Here is a 26,005-nt window from a genome sequence, read left to right as displayed (position 1 = left end):
TTTTTTCAATGTTATTGTAATCTCCAAACACGAGTAAGAGCTGTATTTGCTAAGATTCTAGACTGAACAGAGATAAAAGAAGGTGGTGAGCAACAGATATTTGAAGTGCTATCATTTTCCATTTTACGGAACAAGTAAAAATATCTGCAGATATTAATCCATCTGGATACAGACAGCTGCACAATGCATTGCTAGGGAGACACGAGTGAAGAAGTCGAGGGTTTTTTGGCATACCTTTCAGTGATGCATGTTGCTTTTCTGGGTTTCTCAGGAACGCAAGGATGGCGTTCTGGTAACATATATAGATTTCAAGAAATTCTTTGTTTCTGATTTCGTAGAATGTTTTGGTTATTCTGTCAAGGACACTTAGAAATGCTCACAAGATTCATGACACACAAGAGAAAGTTATGCAACGAAACTACAACTTCACTGTAGTTCTTCTATAAGATGAACGGTCTTAATTATTCAGCTTGAGGTGAGGACAAATGCAATTTCTTCTCCTTTGGGTTAGTTAACGAGAGCTAGCTGAACCATGTTAGACCATATGCCCTGATATTAAACTGAGTGTCTAAAATTAGGCATTTTACATTCTGTAGCTTGAGGACAGGGTTTCAGTAGCTGAGGCATTCATCAAGTAGACATCAGGCGTGTAGGAACTCTGCAGCAGTAAGTAACTCTGCATTCTGCATTTCTTACACATTGTTGTATAATGTCTATGATTTTAAAATACAGTTTCATAGGTATTTGTTTCATGTTTAGTTTAATGTTGGTTTTGGTATGTGCTGTAGTGTTTGGCAGTCTAGCGTATTGTAAACTTGGAATTAAACAAGCTTCTAGCCTAACCTCAGCTAACGGCATCAGGGAATGTGTGGTTTCTTCATTAGAAGCTTTGTCAGATATGATGTTTCATATGATTCTAATATTTATTTTGTTTGATTTCTTGTAGACTTCAGCTTGAAGATGGCATCATGCCTTTATGAATGCCTTTGCGAGGCAGAACTTGAAAAATACTATCCTCATTTTGCTGCCTTTGGTCTTCAGAAGATTGATGAGCTCGCCAAAGTTTCCATGAAAGATTGTACCAAACTGGGGGTCCACGACATGAATGACCGCAAACGACTCTTTCAGCTCATTAGAATAATCAAAATTATGCAAGAGGAAGACATTGCAGACTTAAGCAAGCAAGATTTTCAACCAAGAGGCCTTTTTATTCAGCCTCAGGTGACCAGATCAGGTGCCCGTAGACAGCTGCGTTTTGAGTCCCTGTTTGGAGAAAGTGATGGAACAGTTAAAGACTCTGAATCTGAATCGTATGGTTCATCTGATCTCAGTGCCAACGAAGGGAAGAACAGTGTAGGGGAAATGTTGGGACACATTCAGCTGCATGATTCAGAGCTGATCAGATTAGCTAGAAGAGACATAAATACTCCTGGAATATGCACAAAAAAGGGCCTGAGCTGTCCAGCAGTTTCTGATGATATTGCTCCTCTCCTGGGGGATTCTGAAACTCCAATCGTACAAAGAATAACTCATACTTCAGGGTATAATTATGGACTACCTCATTCCTGTGTCAGGTAATAATCAGTCATCACATTTATTTTGCTGTATTTCAAGTCAGTCGTAACTAATTCTTTCTTCATTATGGAGGAGAATGTTTCTTCATCACCTCCAAATAAGCAATCTTACCACTACAGAGCAATGAAAAATCTTACAGAGAAGAGCGATATTAATAAGCACTTGCGACTCCCCAAGTCTGGTAGAAGGAATCAGCTGAATTCCACCAGCTGCTACACACCAAGGTTGTCCAAGAATAGTCTTTATTGTCTTTCAGGATATCAGGCTTTGTTTTCTTGGTGTTTTAGCCAATCTTTCTTTCTCTTTTTCTTTCCATGAGACTATCTTGCAAAACACTATTTTCCCAAAATATGGCATGCTTTGTTGATGAGTTTGTCATTTTTTTCTCAGTAAAAGCGGTGCACACTGTGATGGCTGTTATTTGTTTATAAAGAAATTTCTGAACTGGAGCTTTAAAAAGAAGCAGAATGAATACAACTGAGATGGGATATAGACGTGGTGGTGAGAGGGATGCTTTGCAGCTGCTCTGCAAGAACATGGTCTGTAACTTTTGTACTTTTCCCAGTGTTTGGTAACAGAGGGGCTGTGGTTATCCTGAACCACTGGTAAGTCTACCCTGGTGACATTTTTAAAGCACAAAATATTTTTTCCTGATTGAGCTGCAGACCGTGTACCCCTCTGCACACATACTACCAGCATCCAGCTCATTGCAATGCAGTCGTGGACGTTTTGTTTTGAAGTGGAGTGAAAAGAGGTAGCTATGTGAAGTTCGGGCTTGGTCTGGGAAGGCGGTGGGGAAAGATTTGGCATATGGGAGGATCTGTGAAGTGGGGGTGTCAGTTACAACTCCCATTGAACATGCTTGTAGTCTGGAGGGACAGATGCTGTTGCAACAGTGCAGAAGTACTAAGGTGACATACTTGTTAGAGCACTTAAACTGTGAAATGCAAGACAGAGGTTTAGAACTCCCCTTTGCTGGAAAAAAATCATTCCCACCTTCCAGAGAAGTGCACTAATCTCCTACATATATTGTCATCGTAGTGTATTCTCCATCCCCTCTAGAAAAAAGTCATAAAATACAACCTCATGGCTTAGCTAAAGGAGTTCAGGATTTTCAGTCTTGTGATAAAGCCATGTTCTCCATTGTTCTCACTTTCATTCCTTGTTCTCTTTTTCCCAAGCATATTCTTTTGTGCCTAGCATTATGGTTCATCTTGTGGGCTTTCTGCATCCTCCTCCTCATATGCCAGAGTTCCTCCTTCTCCTGTTTTGACCACAGAGTATGTGTTGTGCATTCCAGGCTTGAGCCAGTCTGCTGACACTTGGGTTTGTGATTCCTGTTTTGCAAATGCCTAACTCTCTTCACTGAATCCATCCATTCCTATGTCACCTTGTGGTTTGACCACTGCGAAGGCTATTCTAGTCGTATCTGTGAGAAATATTGGAAAACACTGGCATGATTTCAGATGGCAGGAAGATAAAGAGCTGTTTTAAAATGTTTAAATGTATTTTGCTCTTGCCCACAGCAGATGGCTTGATTTTGACAGGGCATAGTGATTCTTCTGACCTATTGTCTAATCAGGTTTCTAATTATCTGTGTCAAGACTTTTGTTTTTTCTAGTAATAAAAAATATACTTTGTTATAAAATACAATTCCTATTTAAGAAAGGTTAATAGAAAATCTAAACTTCAGGTTCAGCATATAGAACTAAAAAGCATTCTGTTCTCGTACAACATATACTCAACTAAATGTGCCTCTGCATTAGAGAGAATTAATGCCTTTTCTCTCATAAACAGAGCCTCTAAGGCTTCAGTTTTTCCTTTCTCCAAATCTTGCAATCAGTCCTTCCTCCTTCAAGCTCAGAGAGCACAACAGGCTCTTTCTGTAGGTCACCAAATCCACCAAATCCGTCTCTCTCTGACGTGAGAATTAAATTTCAGAGCCTCTGATCATTTGTTGGACAACATTTGGTGCCTGGTGATACCCATAAGCTCACACCAGCTTATGAAGCATCTTATTTCAATATCATTGCCTTTCTTTTCAGAGGAAAGAATTTTCCAGCTAAATGCAGGGCCTGATCCTGGCCTGCATGGGAAAGCTGTACTGAAATTAAAGAGACTTCAGTTACAACTAAAGATTGCTTGTGTGCGGTCTTCAAAGAGCGTGCCTTAAGATTCTTGTCTGCATGTTGTACGCTTCTGGGGAATGGTGCAGCACAACACCAGTGACACCACAAACCTGTAGTTGTAGTGAGATACTGGGTAACTGTCGATTTGGTTTTAATCTGTGAGACAACTGGTATATGTGGGTTTTCAGTTGCTACATTCAGGTATTTCAGAAGGGCGTTTGGACAGTGTGGCAGAATCATAGAATCATAGAATGGTTAGGGCTGGAAGGGACCCTCAAAGGTCATCTAGTCCAACCCCCCTGCAAGGAACAGGGACATCTCCAACTAGATCAGGTTGCTCAGGGCCTCAAGCAGGGGCCTCAGGGCTCAGAAGCACTACTTCGGGGCAAATCAGGGCTTGATTAAAATTACTTTTTTCTCACAAATTGACATTCAAATCCAGGCTGAAAATCATCACTTATCTGGCTGAAGACAGCTTGGAAAAGAAAAAGGTGGAATTAATGCATTTCGGTTGAATTCAAGCATATTCTGTGTGCTGCATCACAAAATGTTTTGCATAGCAGGTTAATCAATTAAACACCAAACAACCTCGTTTCTGAGATGTCTGGAAGGGAACTGAAGTGAAGTTGCCAAAATACAAGGGCACAACTTTGCCTGTGGTCCGAAACCACATAATTTTTAATGAAAAAAGACCAAAGGGGAGACAATAGCAAGATCAGTATTTCAAATTTTCTTTGAGCTGAATAGGAACATGGTGATAATTTCTTGTTTCCCAGTTTAAGTAATTTACTTGTAACCTGTTTGGCAACCTATAATAGGAAGAATGAAAGGCAGCGTAAGACGAAAAGCAACTAAATATTATACCCTCTCCTTTTCAAGACCTGTTCTTACTTTTACCTGAACACTATTGAGTGACTAATCATGACTGCAAATAATTTCAGCAAGATTAAATTTCATGACGTTAACTTGAATATTATGCCAGCTTCAGTCGCATGATTGTGAACGACTGAAAATATGCTAGTCCAGCAACAAGTTCAGGAATGTGGCTGTGTAAACACAGCTATTCTTCTAACAGAAGTACCCAAAAGGCATTAGTCTGTTTAGGAAAGAACAGCAGAAATGTCACCGTGTAACAATGAGGAGTGTTTTGGGGTTTTTTTTATAACCCATTAAAGACAGAAACATTTATCTGATAAAGCTAACAAATTTATGCATATTCTAGATTCTGTAGTGACCTAATTTAAAATATAAACCTACGCTATTGTTGTAGATCCAACACTTCTGAGAAAGAGACTCCATGGACAGACAGTGAAAAAATCAGAGTGTGTGTCCGAAAACGTCCTCTAGGCCTGAGAGAGGAGCGACGTGGGGAGGTTAATATCATCACAGTGAAAGACAAAGAAACCCTACTGCTTCATGAGAAGAAGGAGGCAGTTGATCTCACCCAATATATTTTACAGGTAACATACTCTACTTGAAAGTTGTGTTTATGGGCCAGTCCCTTGCATGGATCGGATAAAGCATATTGTGCTTGGAGTTTCCGTAAGGGGAAACAGAAAAGGGCTGTCTGCATTTCTTGCACTGAAATAGGTGGTGGGCTCTTCTGTGAGCTCAGCATAACTATATTTGAATTGCTTCTGACTTATGCGAGGCTGCGGCAGAAAACCTGAGCCCAGAATTTTAAGCCTCAGAAACACGTGTGTTGCAGCTTTCTTTGCACATGGCAAAAAAAAAAAATCCTCTGCCACGTGCCGTTGCTGCAGGACAATTGCCTGCTGCACTCTCCTGATAGCTTTCCAGGGTGCTTCAGTGAGGAGTTTCCTTTTCACTATTTTGGCGCTGTAGGTCTGTTTCAATGAATCACACACACGCTCATCCCCTCCCTCCCTTTGTTCTCAAATGCTTTTGAAAATTAAGTTCCCTTTTGGTCTTTGTTTCTTAATCCCAAATACCTTACGCTGTCATAGTTCAAATTTTCACTTTTGACTGACAGCACCAGAACAGAACTGATTTCAGCAAGCCCCTCTCACTCTACTGGGTGTTATTTTTACAGGCTGGGTCCCAGGAACAACTGTTTGGAGTATCCAGTAAAAATTCAGTTTGCAGCTCTTGTGGGCCTGGTTCATGTACCACCTTTTACGGTGTGACACATGCAGCCACTCCACCCCACTCCCTCCATCTGACCACCTATATTTGGCATTTGTGCAGCGCCTGTCACCTCGGTATCTCGGTGCTGAAATAACAGCTGATTTTGCTATGTTAGTACAGACAAATGATATCTTGCTATCAATCCATAGTCTAAACAAAAGTACACTGTGGCAAAAGCTGTGCCTATGCTGTAGGACCCAGGCAAACTTCTCTGCTTCCAAGTCTGGGTGCTCACCCTGCCTCTCTCTCTGGTTCCTGTAGAAAGGACAGCAAGAGGCACAGAGCAAACGGGAGGTGGTGGAGCATATTCCAGCTCCATGGCCAGGCCCACCACAGAGCAGCACATCTGCCCTCTGAGCTGCATGTAGCTGCTGAGACTCCCTAGTTTAATCTGCCCGTGCAGTGGTGTGGTTGGTTTGTGCACCGTCAAAACAATTCTCAGTCCTAGAGATCTACCACCTTAATTTACACTGCAGCAACTTTATTGGAGTGCAAAGTTAGACACCAGTCCGTGAAGGCTCTTTGAAAATGCAATGTTTGTGACAGTCCCTGCAAACACTATTCTTAACCTAGAAGCAGCCCATAATGAGGTCCGTTGCAGTGTTGTCAGAGACCCTGCTGCTTTGGGCCAGATCTGGAGTGTGGGAAGTTTTGGATTTTCTTGCCCCCTTCTGAGATAATACAACCCAGCCATGCTTAGGAATAGCTTCTGTTTTCTCTGCCACAAAAATTTTCCGAGTCTGCAGAACAGAGACAACAAATCACAACTGAAGACTAATTTTGAGAGAGTCAAGTGTTGGCTCTCAGTTCTTTTTACTGTTACAGTCTTACTGTACATCTGTAGGCTGATTCATTGCAAGAATAGCTTTTCTTTAATTAGCTTTTTCTTTTTTTTCCTCTTGTCAGCAGGCTGTGGTGTGTTCTGCTTCAGAATGATGGGAAATTCAGGCATCTTTGCTTCCCTTTGTGTTTGTTTTTTTCTTCCCTGCCCTCAGTCTCTTCATTAGTTGCACTGATGTGTTCCTGCATGTGTCATGCTGTATGGTAAATGTGCTGGATCACTTTGTACCTAATCCAAGGCCATATGAAGTCACTGCAAAGGCTTCTGTTGTTTAACTTCATGTTTGAATGGGGTCAAAGGGGAAGTGAAACATACTCATTTTCATACAAAGATCATATTTATTTTTCAGCATGTTTTTTATTTTGATGAAGTCTTTGGGGAGTCATGTACCAATCAGGATGTGTATATGAAGACTGCTCATCCTCTCATTCAGCACATTTTTAACGGGTAGGGCATCAGTGCTTACATTTGTCGTTTTTTGCCTTTTTGTTTTCCAATTTCATATACTGCTTTAATTTTCCTTTCTGCTTTTCATCTTTTGAAAAAGACGTCCATTTCACCTTTGCCACATACCTTTCCCCCTTTTAGAATGTCTTTGCAATTTTGACAAAATAAATCAGAGCAAACGTTCTTCACAATTGGTGAGAAATCTAAATCACAGAGGATGTAAAAGTTGGACCTCAGGTGCAACAAATGAGATGCCATGGCTGGCTCAGCACGAAAACATGTGTGCCAGGATTTCTGAAGTCTCATCTCCATACTAAGAAAGGCTTCTGTGTGGTAGAGCACACGCATCTGTAGTGGAATAATATTACCTCCTTCATGGAACCACTGAGAGATATTTTTGCATGTATTGGTACAGTTCACAGGACAACAGAAATTATTAATAAACCTTTTAGTTTATTTTATTGATTTATATTTGCCTAGAGGTTTAACCATAATTACATACTTCCTGATTAGCAGGGAACTGATGGTGGCTTTACATGAGTGATCTTATTTCCACACAAAGTAACGAGCTTGAATATAATTACATTTTTAAGTCTTTGAAGGAAAGGATTATGTATCCATGCTGAAAATTAACAAAACAGAGCATTCTGTTACTGAAAATCTCCAAGTATCATCATCAGAGACAGAAAGTATCACGCCCTTGAGAAAAGGAAAGTCAAAAAGGAGAATGGGGCTTGTAGCCTGCTGTGTAGTAATCAATAAAGGCACAATTCACATTACAGCTAATCCAGTAATGCCACCAGAAGAGATGCCACTGTTTTATTCTCAGCTTTCCCTAACTTTTCTGTCCCTCCTGCTGCATCCCCTTCTCTGGCATTGATCTAATCTGACATCATGGTGAAGTAATTCTGCAAGCTAAGCTGGTGAGAAGCTGTTCATCGTGCTTACTGCAGCCCTACGTTTTTACTCATTTCTCTGCCAGGGTTCTGAGCCAGCTAAAAGTCTTTTTTTTAAAGTAGAGGGGGGAATAAATAATTTCTTCTGTAGTATTTCTTTTTCGGTTGATTCAGTTCCCTGAATCTGTTCACATCATACTTGTGGGTTCAATGCTTGAATAAGAGATGGGGAAGGAGAAGTAGGCATGCAGTAATCTCAGCTTAGATGGGCTTAAAGGGCAGAAGAGCTGTCTCCTGAGACTTCCTTGGCATTTTATGTGCATCACCATTATAACTTAAGGTAATATGATGATAAAGCTGGAGCAATCTGGAATAAGCCAAGACTGTGGTTTCACTACCTGGAGTGAGTGAAACACACAGCTGTCTGCCACTGAACGGGGATGATCCTCTTCCTTACCCTCTACGAGACACATTCTCACAGGTTACATGAAGCCAGTTTGGGCATATTTTGTGATCCTCTGTGAGGTGCTTTAATTCACTGAAGCAGCGGAAAGTCAGCTTGCAAAAAAGTGGGAATAAAGTCAAACATGAGAGCCAGCACAGGCAGGGGTGGGTCAGTGGGGAGGTCACACAGCTGGGAGCAGAGGAAATGAAGAGCAAGACCTTCCCCTAGGCAACAACAGCAACTCTTTAGATTGACGTAGCTTCATGCAGGACTGCAGCCTGAGACAAAGTCACCTCGCCCAGTAAATTATAGTGGTGGGGTGTTAATTTTCATCAAGGACACGTGTTAATACAGAACCTGACTTGTGGCTGTTCTGCATTTCACATCACAGTAATTTTTCTCTGTGATTCATAATCAGTAGGATTCCCATTCATAATCCCACGATACTTCTGCAGCATCTAAACAGCTGGAAGAATAATAATGAATTTTTAGTTTCCTTAAATGCACTTACGGCATCTGGAAGAAAGGAAGAGGGCCAGCACTCTAACACAGCAGATCTCCGTAGGACATGCTTGGGAATCACTGATGAGTGTTTTGCAGTTTCCCGGATAGGATAGCAAACCAAACCTCACTGCAAAGAGGCCGCTACAGATAGATATCGACATTGCAGAATCTTTTTTAATAAACGTGAATAAACCAAATGTGACACTAAAAATATAAGTTGTCTTCACAGAGGCAATGCAACCTGCTTTGCATATGGACAGACTGGTGCTGGCAAGACTTACACTATGATAGGAACTCACCGGAACCCAGGACTCTATGCCTTGGCTGCCAAGGACATCTTTAGACACTTGGAAGCATCGCAGTCAAGGAAAGATCTCCTTGTTTTGATCAGTTTTTATGAGATCTACTGTGGACAGCTTTATGACCTGCTAAATGGAAGGAAGAGGTATTTAAATCAAAATATGTTTATTATAAACCTATTATGAATCAGTCGGTTTCTGTTTATAAGTCAGTTACTGTTTCATGCAATTACATTTATTATATTACCATTTATAGCAGATGTTATGTATTTAATAAGGGTTGTTCCTAGGAGCTACTTAGAGAGGAGGGCAGAGTCTGACACTAAATACTGTGGCATTGACAGGGGCTCCTTGTTTTTACTATTTTGAGGAGAGGAAATAAGTCAGAATAAGGACCTATGGTTGAGATGTGACCTCATGCTCTTTTGCTTACACTGTAATAATATAATAGCTGAACATCCATTGGTAGAGAAGAAACCTTCTTGTGGCCAGAAGTTTTTATGCGAGCCATTGTGGAGTCTCTGTCTTTCCCTGCTCAAACATAACCTGTGGCTGTCGTCCTGCTGTGCCAGTGGGGCTGTGGCTCTTGCCACTCTAGGCTCTGAAGATCCCATTGATCTCCCACTTGTCATGCTTGACACTGCAGAGTCTGCTGAACTTCTCCCTGCGTGCCTTTACATGTCAGAGCTGGAGCAAGCCTCTGCAGGTCATGCTGCCATCACCCTCAGTAGTAGCATCTCAGCCCCAGAATCATTTGGATGGATGTATGCTCCTACGGAGCTCCATCCGGAATGGAAATTGAGGCAACTTGGTACATACTTGGTACAAAAAAATCACTGTGATCTGAAATCTCTAAATAAAATAACAGTCCGTTAAGATCTCAGCAGTGAAATCTTTTCAGAGTGATCTTGAAGTTGTAGATGCCCCATCCCTGGAAGTGTTCAAGGCCAGGTTAGATGAGGCTTTGGGCAACTTGGTATAGTGGAGGGTTTCCCTGGCCATGGCAGGGGGGTCGGAACTAGATGATCTTTGAGGTCCCTCCCAACCCTAACCATTCTATGATTGAAGGAACGCTGCCTGTCAGCCGGAGGCCTTTAGCAGCCTTGAGAGCACTATCCTTAGAGCACACTGGAGGGCTCAAGAGGGGGGCTTTCTACCTGGGGAAGTGAGCGTCTGCTCACAAAGGAAGAACCTATTTCTTTACATGTGTGTTCCCTGTCTCCAAAACAGTCTTTCAGGAGCAGGTAGTGTAATCTGCTATGTAGAGAGTTGATTTACTAAGGAAGAAAGAGTGTCCTTATATTCTCTGCATGTCCATCAGCTATCTTCCATGTCATTGAAGGAGAAGATTAAACTTCCTCCTGCGTGCATCATGTCTGTGTTCTTCCTGCGTACTGTAACGCTTCTGTGTGATTCAGAGCAGAGGTGCTCTGAAATCTGACTGTCTGGGTATGGGTGCTGCTTTAAAATATTGTGCAAGAATCTTGAGAACTCGAACAGAGTGTGACTTACAGTCTGAACTTCCTAGAGGAGGCTGAGATGCAGTTTAAAGAGAGACGAGAACTTAGAGACAAAATGTGAACGTGATGATTTAATTCCCTGCTTTATCATATTCCTGAATGAGCAGAAATGCATTGCTAATGTCTCTTTAACAGTGAAATGTCAGTGGTATGTGTTATAAACTAAATACCTCTTCAGCTCTGAAAACAAACGAATGGCAGCGGTGTCTCTCCCCAGTCAGCAGCCTTGATTGCTTTTGCACAGTGTCATAGCACTGACATGTTTTGAGGTTTCAGAAATCTCCTTTCTGCACGGTTTCATTTCCAGACTTTTTGCAAGAGAAGACAGCAAGCATGTCGTTCAAATAGTTGGACTGCGGGAGGTTCAGGTGGACTCTGTAGATCTACTGCTGGAGGTAACCTCTATGTTTGCGATTATTTTTTGTCTTCTAGGGCCTGATTTGCTGATTTGTGGGATGTGTAATTTACAGAGATTGTTATTTGTGTTGTACGTTTGCATGTTCCTGTTTAAGATTCTGAAATTGGCAACCCCAGCAGAGCATTGAGTGCCTTTATTCAGTAAGCTTCTTGGGTCGCTGTGACTTGTGTTAGAGACATGCAAGCTGTTGATTTACAGCTGTCGCTTCTTCTGCCACTCCTTATGGAAAGATCTTTGCCAAGAAATGGAGTGCTATCACTGTTCCAGAAATTAAATAGTGTCCCAGCAAGGAACTCTGAAAGCTGGATGAGTATTTTTCCCAGTGTGGTCTCTTTGGCTTATATGAACTTAAATTTTCTGTATTACAGGTATGTGGATGTGGGACAAAAGATATAAATTTGAAAATTTAAAGAATTAGAAGTCAGAAAATACTTAAGATTGAGGTATTCATCTGAATTAGGATTAAGACACTGCTTAGATAATGACGGGTGATAACAGCCAAGTAAAATTAGGATCTTTAAACGGTAGCTGACATTCAGTACAAGCAAGGCTTCGTTTTCCTTCCCTTAACACAGTCCTCTGTATTATCACATTCGACACACAGAAGAGCTATTAAATGACTTTATTCTTACAGGTATCTTGGTGAAAAAATAATTTGATTTTGTCATCAGGCCCTTTTCAACACAGAAATGTCACTGGCTTGACTCAGAGCTTCTGAATAGTCTGCAACAGATAGATGGGAAGAGTCTTGAAGACATTCCTAGTTATTCACTATTCATTGATGATGGCTTTGGTTCAGAAATTATCTGCATTTAGCACTAATATAACACTCAGGAGCTGTGGCAGTTGGTTAGGTTGCTGGTTGAGATCTGGACACTGAAAGGCATGAAAGAGGCATATCTGTCAACCAAGACCGTATTGATTTTGCTAGATAATATTTTAATTTGTTCTTATAACTAGAAACAAAATTAATGACTATTTTATGAATGCCCTGCTGCAGTTGCTTCTAGACTTTCTGCGATAGTCCTTACAAGTTTTCGAAAGGGAATTATCCAGATTTATATCCTGAAGGAGCCTTTGTCCTTCTGCCGTGCCTCTCTTCCTTGTTTTCTTATTTTATTATTGTATTAAGTGTAACTGATCTTTTAACTTTGTTCCTTACTCTGGTACAATTTCTTTTATGTAAAGAAATGGAGAAAAGTTTTGGCACTTGTATTTTGTGTGTAACTTTCTGGATAACAGTACCGATCTATTACATGAGAAAGTGACATTTCAAAAGAACACAACAGATAGCCAATCTCATGAGTCTTTTAGGTTATATCTTCAGTCTTATTTCTTTAATTGCTGCCATATTTTGGTTTTAATTTTATAGTTTGGATATTTTGCAAATCCAAGTGAATGTGAGATGCAACAGCTTCTCACCTGCAGTGTGCTCTCTAAGCTCTGTAGTGTCAATGCAAGCAAGTCCATATACAAAGTTCCGTAAGAAACGTTGGAAGGGATCCAGTCTAACTTAACATCTGCCTTGCACCAAATTTTAAGGCTGTAATGAACCATTCCTCCTAAAGTTTCCTCATCTTAGGAGGACAAGATCTCTTTGTGAGAAATTGTGGGGATTTTTACAGTTTGCTTGGATTTTGTCCCCCTTATTTTGCAGGTGATTTTGAAGGGGGGAAAAGAACGTAGCACAGGAGCTACTGGAGTCAACTCAGATTCCTCTCGATCTCATGCTATTATCCAAATCCAAATTAAAGACACAGCCAACAGGACATTTGGAAGGTAAGACTAGAAGTGGGAGCACTCTGGCCTGTTGAGGAAGTCAAGCCCATGGACAGCCAGGAGACAAGCAAAGAGGAGATGTTGAGTGGACAGCTGTGAGTTAAATCAGAAGACAGGGTTCAAAGGGTCTTTGAGCAGTTTCACAATCCTTTCTCTGTTCCTGGGGAGAGCGTTTAAGCCACACCTGTGACAGCTTTGTCAAACGTTCATAAAAATTTCCAGTGAAGTAGTTTGGCAATCAAATCCATCCCTTCATCTTCAGTGTTAGAAAGCTTTTCCTGTCTAGCATTAATCTGGCTAAAGGTAGATGCCTGCAATGGGCATGTCCACATGTGAGCTCATCACCGGTGAAGTCAGTAGAAAGAAACAGTCATTTCTGGGATCAAATTCATGCCATTCTGCAGAGTCAGATAAATTAGGTCAGATGGGTTTTCCCCTCAAAGCACCTCTGTCCTGTAATTGACTACAAAGGGAGCCAGGGATGACTAGCTCAGGTGGAGATGATTCTATCAGAGATGTTTGCCTTTGGTCAGAGGAGTCACAGTACCTCACCTAAACCTCCCTGATAATTTGAAAGTGTGACTCTGATGCTATCTGCAGCAGACAAAAGGAGCAGTTTCTTCCTCTAGTAGCAGCCATTTTATGTATTTAAAGACTGTAACTGTGCCTCTTCTCAGTCATCTTTTCTCTAGTCTAAATAACCCCAAGAAATAGGTCTGAGGAAAGAAGTCTAGATATCTATACTACTGCTGAGTGTCAAAAAACCATGCTGACACACCCTTCCAGCAACTACTGTGCAGTCTTGCTTCCCAGGATCTTGTTTTAGATACAAGACAAAATGGAAGAGCCACAAATAGTGGAGAGAGGAAAAGGCAGAACAGGAAGGCTTAGAAATAGAAGTGTATGTGGTTATGTAGATGTGGCATGTGTGCCATTTTTCTTGCTACTGAAAGGGAGGTGGAGCTGGAGTGGGGAAAGGATCCCAAGACATGCCTAAAAGAGAAGTCAGGGATGTTCTAGAAAAAGAACAAAGACGAAGATACACTGCAACATTCAGTACCGCAGCTGGCACCCAGAGCTGGGGAATGTGAGAGGGAGTAGTGGAGTTTTGTGGAGGGAAGGGAGAATTTCTTTGTGTTTTTAGGAAGCTACAAGCGTAGTGATTATCTGGAGAGATTAATGTACTGCACTTTAAACAGCTTATCCATTAAACTGTGGGGCACTCTCATCACACGCAATTACACTTTCTGTTAAGATTGTGTTAGTGCCAGGGTGCTCTGATACTGTTTCTGGTGCTATGCTTATTTTAGTACCTCAGGTATTCCCAGTGGGTGTTTCTCTTTGTTCAGAAGTAGTTGTTTCTAATCATTCTTCTCATGTCATGTGTTACAGCCCTCTGATTTAAAAAAGAAAAAAAAAAAAAGGAAAAAGCTAAAAAAAGTGCCCCTAAGATAAATGCAACTTTGTTTTTTCTAGGATATCATTCATTGACTTGGCTGGCAGTGAGAGGGCAGCTGATGCCAGAGACTCAGATCGACAAACAAAAATGGAAGGAGCAGAAATAAACCAAAGTCTTTTAGCAGTAAGCTACTAGCACGTCTGGGGAAGGTTTTGTGTTTAATTATTAGCATGTGCTTTAGGATAAAAACTAACCACAGAATAATCCCCCTCCCCATACGGAGGGGAAAAAATAACCAAAGTACTAAATGTGTCCAGTTTAATTTGTCTCATGCCTGAAAGACAATTTAAGAGGGAAAAGTTTTTCTGATGAAAATAAACTCTATTTAAATCAACTCTTATGGCCAGGCATGTAAGTCCAGCATGGAGAATGTTAGGTATAGTATACTAAATGTTCCATATTTTATATAGAAAGATTTGTCCCTTTTACTTTCAGAGAATATTGGTTCGGGATTGCCGTATTTGTTTCATAAAAGCGCATCTGTCCCTGCTGGTTATTTTCAGCACTTGAACTCAGACTTCTCTTTCAAATCGGGAGTAAAGGACATAAATACTCGAGAGCATAGAAACTAGCAATTCGTGTGTGGGGAGGAAAGAACAGGAAGAAATGCACTCTTAATGCAAACTGTCTTTTGTAAGCGTACAGAGTTAAGTGAAGAGGGACAAGGAGCAGAGAAATGCCATCTAAGATAAAGCGGAAGTGCTTCTAAGGATAAATTGTGCAGAAGGCTTTGCACCTCCTTTAATTCAAATGAACAAAGCTCACTGATGACCTAGGGCTTCTCTGAGAGAGGCTGAAGGTGTTTTGCAATCAGTGAGTGTGAGTCAACAGTGCAGAAGTTCATGCACACAACTGCACCCTGTAGTGTGCTGTAAATAGGAGGGGAGGTCACTTCTCTGTTTGGAGAATGTAGAATATTCTTTTGCACAGAGGCTTTCCTGCTGTGGAATATTAGCACTCATACTGGGAGACAGCCTGTAAAATAAATGTGTTTCTGTACTTTATGCCTTCTTAAGTACTTGCTGGTGAATAACTGAGTGGCATGAGGAGTCAGGGCCTGAATAGAAACAATTCCTGAGAAGTGAGGCTTAATGTAAGCTCGTGAAACTCCTTTAAAAGGAACTTTGAAATCACAGAATTTTTGATGTGGTGTGAAGCTGAGTGAATACCTAGGCAGTCTACAAGTAATGACTGAATTAGCTATAAAAGACATCTTTGGGTAAGTCTACATGACCTGCAGCCTGTAAAACCTAGCTCTGCCCTCAATGATCATAACGCTTTCTTCAGGCCTTAAAAAACATATTAAGTTTGAATTTTGTTGCTGGTTTGAATATTCATGTTGATTTCAAGTAGAAGATATTTAGCTACTGCAATTATGAGAAAAGGAATAAAAAATCAGAATAGTTTGATCTCTTACTTGTTAGAGGTGTGATTTTTAATAAAATGCAGTAAAAGTGAGAAATAAGTGTCATTGTAAGTGGGTGTATGTAGAATGTGGTAAGGCTTTTAAATGTAGAAAGGCTGCTTCATGCTGGTATCACCATGACAATACTGTAATCTGCTTATTGTTCCTTTGATATTTGCTCTAAATGACTTCTCTCATGGCTATACAGTCCATTTCTGCCAGTTTTAGAGAGCATCTAGGCTTCATATGGAGTGTGATGCTATTCTTATTCCAGTGGAAACATGGCAAAAAAGTGCATATCTTTGAGTTTGAACATGATCGTTTGACACTGTCCCACATGACATCCTTGTCTCTAAAATGGAGAGACACGGATTTGACAGATGGACCACTCAGTGGATAAAGAACTGGCTGGATGGTCGCACTCAAAGAGTTGTGGTCAATGGTTCAATGTCTACATGGAGACCAGTGTCGAGCGTTGTTCCTCAGGGGTCTGTTCTGGGTCCAGTGCTGTTCAACATTTTGTCAGTGACATGGATGACGGCATTGAGTGCACCCTCAGTAAGTTTGCCGATGACACCAAGCTGCGTGGTGCTGTGGACTCACTTGAGGGAAGAGATGCCATCCAGAGGGACCTTGATAGGCTTGAGAAATGGGCCAGTGCAAACTGCATGAGCTTCAACAAGTCAAAATGCAAGGTCCTTCACCTGGGTCAGGCCAATCCTAGGCACAAATACAAACTGGGCACAGAGTGGGTTGAGAGTAGCCCTGAAGAGAAGGATTTGGGGGTGTTTATAGATGAGAAGCTCAACATGAGCCGGCAGTGCGCTCATGCGGCCCAGAAGGCCAGCCTCATCCTGGCATGTATCAAGAGAAGCGTGGTCAGCAGGTCAAGAGAGGTGATTCTCCCCCTTTACTCTGCTCTTGTGAGACCACACCTTGAATACTGCGTCCAGTTCTGGTGTCCCCACCATAAGAGAGACATAGATCTGTTGGAGCGTGTTCAGAGGAGGGCCACAAAGATGATCCAGGGGCTGGAGCACCTCTGCTATGAGGACAGGTTGTGGGAGCTGGGATTGTTCAGCCTTGAAAAGAGAAGACTTTGGGGGGCACCTAATAGCTGCCTTCCGATACCTGAAGGGAACCTACAGGAAGGCTGAAGAGGGACTTTTTACAAGAGTGTCCACTGATAGGACAAGGGGAAATGGGTTTAAGGTGAAGGAGAACAGATTTAGATTAGATCTTAGGAAGAAATTCTTCAGTATGAGGGTGGTAAGACTTTGGAATAAATTGCCCAGAGAGGTTGTGGATGCCCCCTCCCTGGAGGTGTTCAAGGCCAGGTTGGACGGAGCCTTGAGTAGCCTGATCTAGTTGAGAGGCGTCCCTGTCCATGACAGGGAGGTCAGATTAGATGATCTCTAAGGTCCCTTCCAGCCTAGGCCATTCTATGATTCTATGATCTTCTTCCAAGGCTGGTCATAAATCAAGGGATGTTTCTTCAAGACTACAGGCTACCTCTGTTGATGGTTATTAACAAAAAGAATATCTAACGAGTTCTGTGAAAGGCATGGGTGTAGGAACTGCTCATGTTCCATTAGTTTTAATGGGAGTTCTGTAGCTGTATCTCCTCTCCCTGGGTAGTCTGCTGTTCCATTCTCAGTGTTTTGTGTATAGCTCTCCTTAGCCTGTCGAAGGTCACAGTGACATGTTCAGGTAGAAGGACAGTATCTATACTACCTTCGGAGCGTGGGCTTGAACCTGTGCTTGAACTCAGCTCTCCTCACAGCTAATTGTTTGGTGCCTGTCCATGCCCTCCCCTTTGGTTGGGTTTGGCGTGTTGCAGTGTTGTGAAGAAGAAATGGCTGGAGACCAGCTGCGTTCTATCACAGCCCAGTGTACCCTGCATAGATGGGACATCTAGACTGCACATTATAGTCAGTACGGGGACGAATATCTGCTTACTAGCTCATGCGTCTCTGACTAAGGTATGAAAATATTGCCAGAGTGGCATGAGAAATGTGCGCTGCTGTTGTCCAAAGCATTGGGGTATTTTCAGAAGGAGAAGAGCTTCTGTTAGAAGAAAGACATTTGTAAGAGATGGAGCTCAAAAAGCCCTGTTCTTAGGGTAGACTTGCCCCGAAAGCTGCAGCATAGTCTGGGGTACACCCCACCGGGCTTCAGCGTAGTTAGCTATGGTGCAGGCAGCAGAAGGTCCACAGTGGTAAGGAACTCTGTGTGTGTTAAACGCACGTATTGACCCAGCTGCTTCGCACACGGAGCCGTCAGGCAGGGCTGGCTGCGCTCCGTGCCGCAGCCGCAGCCGCAGCCGTGCCCTCTCTGAGCGCAGCCAAACTGCTGCTGATGGCTGAACTAGCGCAAGCTGGCTGCTGGCAGCCGTGGCAGCAGCGAGGGATGTCACGCAGCAGGAGTCAAAGGTGCAGGAGGGAACGAGCACATTCATAAGTCGGGTTCGATGCAATTCCATTCCTTGAGGTGATCAATATGTTTTTTCTCCCCTTTGTTTTTATTTTTTTTTCTTTTGGTAGCTGAAGGAATGCATTCGGGCGTTGGATCAGGAACACGTGCATACTCCTTTCCGGCAAAGCAAACTAACTCAGGTAAAACAGGCAGAAAGGCAATGGTAGAGGTTTTCCTGATAAGGAAAAAATAATTAAAAAAACCCCAAACATTTAAAAAGGGCATAATTTGACAACTGCTATTAAACTCTTGAAGAAAAGAGAAATGTATAACTTTTGCAAATGTTAATTTTAAAGATAATCACAGAATTAAGGCCAACTGCCAGTTCCCCCAGTCAATCCAGGGGACTGACATGGTAAAAACCAAATAAGCCAAAAACAAAAACCAAACAAAAACCCCAAACACTATCTTCCAGGCTCATTCAGAGTTACCATCCATCTCCACCCTGTCTGCAACCAGTGTTGCATCTTTTGTGCAGTAACAGTCCTGGGAGTTTTCATCAACCTTTCTTCACTCACTATTGTAACATATGCTTTATTCCTACAACATATGGGTGGCCTTGTGGCATGTGGTGCAAGGGCTTGTTCAGAGCCCTGATTAACACTCATATTCATTTTACATTGTAAAAAAAGAATTGCAAGACAAATTGAGACAAGAGGACTACATTTAAAAAAAAAAAAAGACAGTAACTGTGCATCACCTAATTCATGCTAAAGCGCCTCAGTACACATTGCCAATTTACAGGAACTGCAAGGTGCATGAGTTGCTAAGAATCTTATTCTTTTCCTTCTGACCCCAGGTGCTAAAGGATTCTTTCATCGGCAATTCCAAGACGTGCATGATAGCCAATGTGTCACCTAGCCATACAGCTACAGAACACACCCTGAACACTTTACGATATGCTGACAGGTAGGTGATAAAATTCCATCTTGTCAAGATGAAAAAAACCAAAGAGAAAAAGTAATGTGTTATGTTGGTGGTTACATTTTATTTTGGTTGCATTGGAAATGTTGATTTAGGCAAGAAATGCAATTTTCACCACGCAATTAAAATCCTTCCCTGTTCCAACTCTTATATTAGGTCTTCACATTTTCTGGGTCTTGTAAATCTTTTCTGATGACAGTTTTCAGGGATGAAAATACCACTGTGCTCCCTGTAACTGCAGGATTATTAACCTCAGCAATCAAAAGTTTTGGTGTAGTTATGTATTGTCGTTCTGCCCAGAACGTGTGCAAGTCCTTCACCCTCCCTCCTACGCAGGCTGCGCAATGCCTGGCTTAGGAGGACAGGAGGTGCTTAAGGTGAAGAGGACCAGAGGAAACAGTTGAGGGGAGACGGTGACACCAGTTAAGCAGCTCTTCACAGCTGCACTGATGAGTCTGATCGAGGAGCACTGTAGCCCTGCACAGATTATCACCTGAGCTAATTAGCCCCACTGCAACTGCTCCAAAAGCCCGAGTTTGTGTCCTGTGGCACTCCGTGATGTGCTGTGGAGAGTATTAGCGTGTCTTGAGCTGGCACTGTGCCACGCTGCATTACAAAGTGTAGAAACGCAGCCCCCTTAAACTGAGACAAAGGCCGTCTTCACTCCTTTGACCTGTTACGCATTGTTCAAGGAAGGACTTCAAAATACTGCCATGGACCTTTCTAGAAGTTCAGGCTTTTTGGCAGAGGGGTTTTGATGTCTCAGTGGATCACTGACAATTAAAACAGAAATCGAATTCAGTGTTTAGCCTTAACGTATGAAAGCATTAGTTTGTTCTGAAGACACTGTTATTAATTTATCTGAAAGCATGACATCTTCTAAAGCCAGCCTCATTTACAGGGTCAAAGAGCTGAAGAAAGGGATTAAATGTTCTACCCCTGTGACAAGCAGGCATCGGACAGCTGGAAATGTATCTCCAAAACGTGTCCAAAACTCTCCCTCTTTGCCACCTGGGGAAAAGAGCTCTCCAAAGAAAGTGAAGCTAGGCCTCCAGCATCCCTCAAGTGCTACAAAAACAAAGACTTGTCCTGCAGCACTCCAGCCACCGAGTGTCCCTTTTACCTCTACCCCCAGGGGAACCAGCAAAGGACATGCCCACAAAGGAACTCCCAGCTCACTGTGGTTCCACCACACTAGCCCAGTTAAGGGAGTCCTACGGATAGCACATCCCCTGAAGAAGAAAGCTGATGAGCTGTCCCCCGATTCCGAAAAGAACCCCACTGCGAAGGATTTCATCATCAAAAATGCTGCCACAGCAGAAACAAGAGAGAGTGGCCAGAGAGACAAGTATACGCAAGACAGACCACCTGTCCAGTGCCTGAAAGTCCAGACAGTGCCGCCTGTTCAGAAACAGCTTGTTTCTAGAGATGATTTTTCCTTTGGAGATGGAAATCTGGCTTCTGATGGCAGACAGGAATGGGGAAACACCTTTGCTAAACAGTGTGTTGAAACCTGGACAAATCTGCCTCCATTTCAGAAGGAAAGGGAAGAGCATTTACGTCTTTATCACCAGCAGTTTCAGCAGCCACCTATTCTACAGCAAAAACTGAACTACCAACCTCTCGAGAGGTTTTTAATGCCATACAAGCCCCAGGAGATTCAAGTGAAGCAGGAGCTAAGCCTTGCTCCCACAGAAGTACAGAGCAAAGAAGGGATGCAGCTGGAAGATCTGGATGACAGTGATTTCAGTGAAGATTCTTTCTCACCTGTCTGTAGTCAAAAGAGCGTGAAAAGGAGAAACACCAACAAATGCAGCCAACATTCATTTTTCCTTCATCAAAGAGAACAAGGAACTGAAGAAGATCAAAAAAGTCCAAAGCGACAGGATTTATTTTTCAAATATGCAACACCCATGCAAGAACATGAACTAGATGACAGCTGGGATAGTCATGAGGGCAGCCCAAAGACAGAAGAACCCATTAAAAATGCAAGCTGCCGAAAAACTCCATCAGACTGGAGCTATGACTTAACCATGGAGTCCTCTCCAAGCAATACTGCAGAAAAACCTTACTGCCTGCAGGAAGATCCTGCCTGTAAATGGAAAAATGGCAAAGATTTCCTAGCTGATCACAAACAGTACAAATCCAAACCGAGATGTCTAGTTTACTCCAGTGACGCCACCTTTACTTCAGAAAAGGATGCTTCAAACTCCAGTGTTTCTCCTGTACTGAAACCAGGAGCTGCAGAGTGCAAGGAGATCAACGTCCAGCACGAAGAGAAGGAAGAATCCACTTTGGATAGACAGGCTGCCCTTGCAGGAGATGTAAAATGGAAAGCTCGAAAAGGTGAAGTTAACCATTATGGATCTTCCAGTTGCTCCTCAGAATTCACTTCTGAGCTAACGGCCCCTCTCACGGTATCCCTTCTTGCCTATGAGGAAACAACGGATACAGAGGAAGTGTCTTCTGACCAAGAGAAGTACCCCTGTCTGAAGCAGATGTCGGGCAGGAACACAGACGGCTCCCAGAACAGGTCTGAGGAAGAGGGCTGGCAGTGTACGAGGAGCAGAGCTCTGACAGACAGCATGCTGGAGCTAGGGGAGCAAGCACGTCGTGGTGGAAGACACTGCGCCCTGCTGCGTTCCCCACAAACAGAGGACAAGTGGCTTTCACCTGCCTGCTGTGATGTGAAGGCATGCTGCTGCCTCCTGGGCTCGCCTTCATCACAGCAAGGAGCCGTTCATGGTTTATTTGTTGGACATGACCTGACAGAAGCATCTGCAGCTGAATCCGCGGGCACCAGAGGAGAAAAGGAGGGTGGTTTGTTCCTCAGTAACTCAACATGCCAAGAATACTCAGGTGGCAGACAGTGTGGTGCTGATGTTCAAGATGATACTGGTAATTCCGGAAAATCTAACTTAAATCAAGGCCCCAGTGTTGAGCCTGTGGCTCAGGAAATAAAAGCTGCTATACCTGAAAAGATCTATTTTTCAGGTGCATCATGCTTCCTCAGTGTGGGACACACGGATTACACAGTCCCATCCTCTGAAGAAAGCAGCCTGCCATTGCAGCCCAAGTCAGGACTGAGGAACGAGGACTTCAGTCATTCTGAAGACCCGGCCAAGTCATTGTTCAGCAATGAGGAAAGAGGGTTGCTAAAAGACAAGTTAATGCAGAGTATATGGACACAAGAAAGTTCTACTGCAAATTCAGGATTTGCAACCAAAGATAACAAGCCATTGGCAAACACAAAGAGCCCCTCAGGCGTGTCCAGCAGCAGCTCTCCAAGTGCTTCATCAGACACAGGAAAATGGCAGAGGGAAGCCTTAGAAAAAGCCCAGTAAGTCTTGTTTGTCACTGAAGTTTGTCATGGAGCTTAGAAATTCTAGACATGTGATACACTTGCCTTTATCTGTATTTCATACTCATATGTACTTTAAAAACAGGTGGGAAATCAATCTATGAAATAATTACTTAATAAGATTAATGATAATTTACAGTCATTCTCTTACAAACATATGATTGCTTGTTATTTAGTGATATTTTAAAATCTCACCGGAAGCCAATTACTCTATTAGAGCTTCCTAGGATAAGGCTAGAGGAATTAATATTATAATACAAAGTGCAATTCTTAGTAACTAACTGGCTTCCTATATTCCTAAAATATGTCAAAACCTCCCATCAAGAATCAGGTGATAGCTGTTCCGTCCCTGTGGAAAGAAAAACAGCTGGTGCAGCTGAGTGTTCACTGAAGACGTAGATGTGGAACTTCAAAGCACTGTGAGCTGCCACTCTCAGCTCCAAGGGCCAGACTGCATTCATGTGGCTGAAAATATGTTTCTGGTCAGGAGAATGAACAGCAGCACACCCTCCCACTCTGCCTGTTTTTCACCAAAATTACTTACAATTTCATGGTTGAAAGCCATTTCACCAATTAATTAGACAATTTTTTTCCTCCTAGATTCCCCTGTGGTAAAAAGCAGTATGAGCCCCCGTGCTGCCTATGCTAATGAGAGGCTGCGGTTGCTCCTTTCTGAGCAATCCTCAGTCATCAGGGTCATCTTTAACCCCAAACCAGTGCAGTCCACTGCTCTCCCAGGAGCACTGGTGTGCACTTTCTGAGTGCCAGGGACCACAGGACAGCAAGACTTCCTCTGGGGTATTCCTGCTTCTTAAAGGTTTACTGGGGCCAGCAGTAATTACAGCCTGTGTAACCAGTGGTGTATTTTGTGTTCATCAGACAGGCTGTAATTCGGGCCCATCGGCAGCAGCTGGATGAAATGGCATCCTTGTGCTTCAAGGAAGAGTGCTTGATAAATCAGATGTCAGCAACAGTAAGTGTTTCAGACAATGATTTCAGTGCCCGTTGAACCTGCATAATTAATTTTAGAGATTATTAAGTCAAATTAGTGATGTGCTATTCCTTGTCAGTTGTTCCTCTCCTTCTCTGATGCCTCCCTGTGTCCTAGGAGAGGCTGCTCGTTTTCAGTACCTGTTGTGTCTTTGCCAGTCTCCACACTGCCAGGTCCCTGGGGGAGAAGGAGGCTGATGGGCCAACTCTGAACCACTTGTCTCTGATAAAACATCTTTCTCTTACTGTGCATCACGGTTACCAGACTGTACCAAACAGGATGTCTTTCCCTTGGACATTCTTCTCCTTACAGGCTGGAGTAAGTAAGTCACTACCACAGCAAACGGCACGCCCCTACAGCATGACACTGGGATGTTGCTGGTGGTGGTGTAGTGCCACACTGCCTCTTCCTTCTGGGAGTCCCTTGCCCACCACGCTGCAGGTTTGCCAGCCCCTGGCCCCGCTCACTCCGATGCTCTGACCCTGTGACGTGTGCCTCACAGGCTCTTGACTTTTGTCACTAAGTGTGTCTTGGCTTGTCCTTGTAGGCTAGACCTGAAGACTGGCACCTGCATGGTCCCACGGCTAGCCAGGCAACCCCAGTTTTCTGTTTTCTCCTGCGTCCAGACAGATGCATGTCACAGCTGTGTGAGAAGTCTCATCTCTCACCCATATTATTAACATTTCACAGTGAGAACTTCCTGCCTTCCCAGTTATCAGTAAAGCCAAGCTCCATTACTGTGTTATATTACCAAACTGATTCAATTCCTATCATGGTTCAGATCTGAAGTACAGCTACTGGGACTCTTGCCTCAGGGATTCCAGAATGGAGCCACCACGTTGCTTATTTGCTGTGACTTCCAGCTGCCAGTGATGCGTTACCAGATAACATGTTCAGAAAGCAGCACAGGAGCCATAAACTGTATTAGTTTTGTGGCAGAGAACGCAGTGATACAAAGCAATCTCTCTCTCTCTCTTTTTTTTTTTTTTTTTTTTTTTACATCTTTTGAGATTGTTTTTCCTCAGTCTGTTGGTCATTGGACACCAGCCCTCCCCCCAAGCCCCATTTATTTGCCCCTTGCAGAAAGCAATCATTTTCTGGCTAGCAGAATTATGACAAGCTTGCCAGGCCTCACAGCAGTGTGTGAATAACTTACATCCTGGAGTGTTATTTCACAGCATGACCTTTCTTTGGGCAAGGAACTCAGATTGGGCTTCCCACATCAGTTTCTTTCCTTCTGCTTTCAGATGGTTGCAACTCCTCCAGCCATGAAACTGTGGCTGCAGGAGAGACTTCTGCCAAGACTGGCCACATACCGAACCAAGCGGTATTTAAAGTGCTGAAGAAAAACATGCCGTGGCAGCTGGGCTGACCTTTGTTACAGTCCCAATGTCCCTGCAGGACAAAGATGCAGTACAGGAGACCGCTGGAGTCCTGCCAAATCAGCTTTTGAATGACTGATTTTCGTGCGGCAGCAGCTGAAGTCCCCAGCCCTGGGGAGGCTGACACCTCCCGGCTTCTTAGACCGGTGAGCAGAGGCACGAAACTCTGCTCCCAGCCGGAGAGTGGAGCAAGGCCGAGTGCTCCTGCATTAATAGGAGCCCTGCTTAAGAACAGCTGCCTCTGTTTCAGTTTTGATCAGTTTCATACCATTTCTGCCCGAGTGGCAGGATGCTATGGGAAGCAGAGTTCCCCTTGCCCGAGGCTACGCACACTGCTGATACTTCCCATGTCAGATCTAGCAGACCTGTAGCCATGCAGGAGCTGGCCTGGCCCTGTGACCTGGTGTGAGGAAATGCCTTCCATCTCCCAAGACTGGGCTATTACGCCTGATCAAGGAGCGGCCCAACTCACTGTTTTCCTGATTGCTAGATCTAACACAAGAGGTGTCAGGAACACATTGCGAAACTGCACATCGGATAACCAGTCCATATACCAAATCTCTGAAAAGCTAACTGATGTAGAAGGGTGGTAACAGGAGCTTTGTACATTTTTATTTTTAAACCATTGTGTTAACTGTGATTTCATCGACAGATAAAACTTCTGGAGTAAGTTAACCTCAGTACTGAGAGGCACTGACCTTTGTCTGTGAGGGTCACGACTTGAATAAGGAAATACTAATTTAATCTGCTACACTGCAGAATGGAAAACATGCTTTTATGTACTGCTGTAACGCAAAGTTTGCTGATTTTTCTCCAACCTGCTGCTACTGTTGTTCCCTAAACTTTCCTTTTGCCTTCCTCACCAGGATTTTCAGAATTTTGTGACCAAGCTGGATGAAGTCTTGGCACTGAAGTCGAAGTGTATCCAAACAATGCGAGCCCAGCTTCAGCTCTATTTAGCCCCTCCTGGCACTGACACATCTCTGCAAACACCTCCACCAGTTTAG

The 26,005-nt window shown here is 43.1% G+C and overlaps 1 protein-coding gene across 1 annotated transcript; it reads left to right on the top strand.

Moving 5' to 3' along the window:
- The first annotated feature begins 960 nt into the window (after nucleotides 1-960).
- KIF24 (kinesin family member 24) lies at nucleotides 961-26,005 on the top strand. Its single transcript, XM_086629709.1, has 12 exons — nucleotides 961-1,574; nucleotides 4,975-5,164; nucleotides 7,043-7,140; nucleotides 9,215-9,430; nucleotides 11,112-11,199; nucleotides 12,880-13,001; nucleotides 14,478-14,583; nucleotides 18,409-18,480; nucleotides 19,140-19,249; nucleotides 20,166-22,604; nucleotides 23,505-23,598; nucleotides 25,865-26,005. Exons 1-12 carry the CDS (start codon nucleotides 961-963, stop codon nucleotides 26,003-26,005), a joined length of 4,290 nt encoding a protein of 1,429 aa, XP_086485835.1.

The sequence above is a fragment of the Tauraco erythrolophus genome, chromosome Z, assembly GCF_009769465.1.
Source record: "Tauraco erythrolophus isolate bTauEry1 chromosome Z, bTauEry1.pri, whole genome shotgun sequence".
NCBI classification, from domain to species: Eukaryota; Metazoa; Chordata; class Aves; order Musophagiformes; family Musophagidae; genus Tauraco; species Tauraco erythrolophus.
Note: the sequence above shows the minus strand (reverse complement) of the source record. Positions and strands in the feature narration are given on the sequence as shown.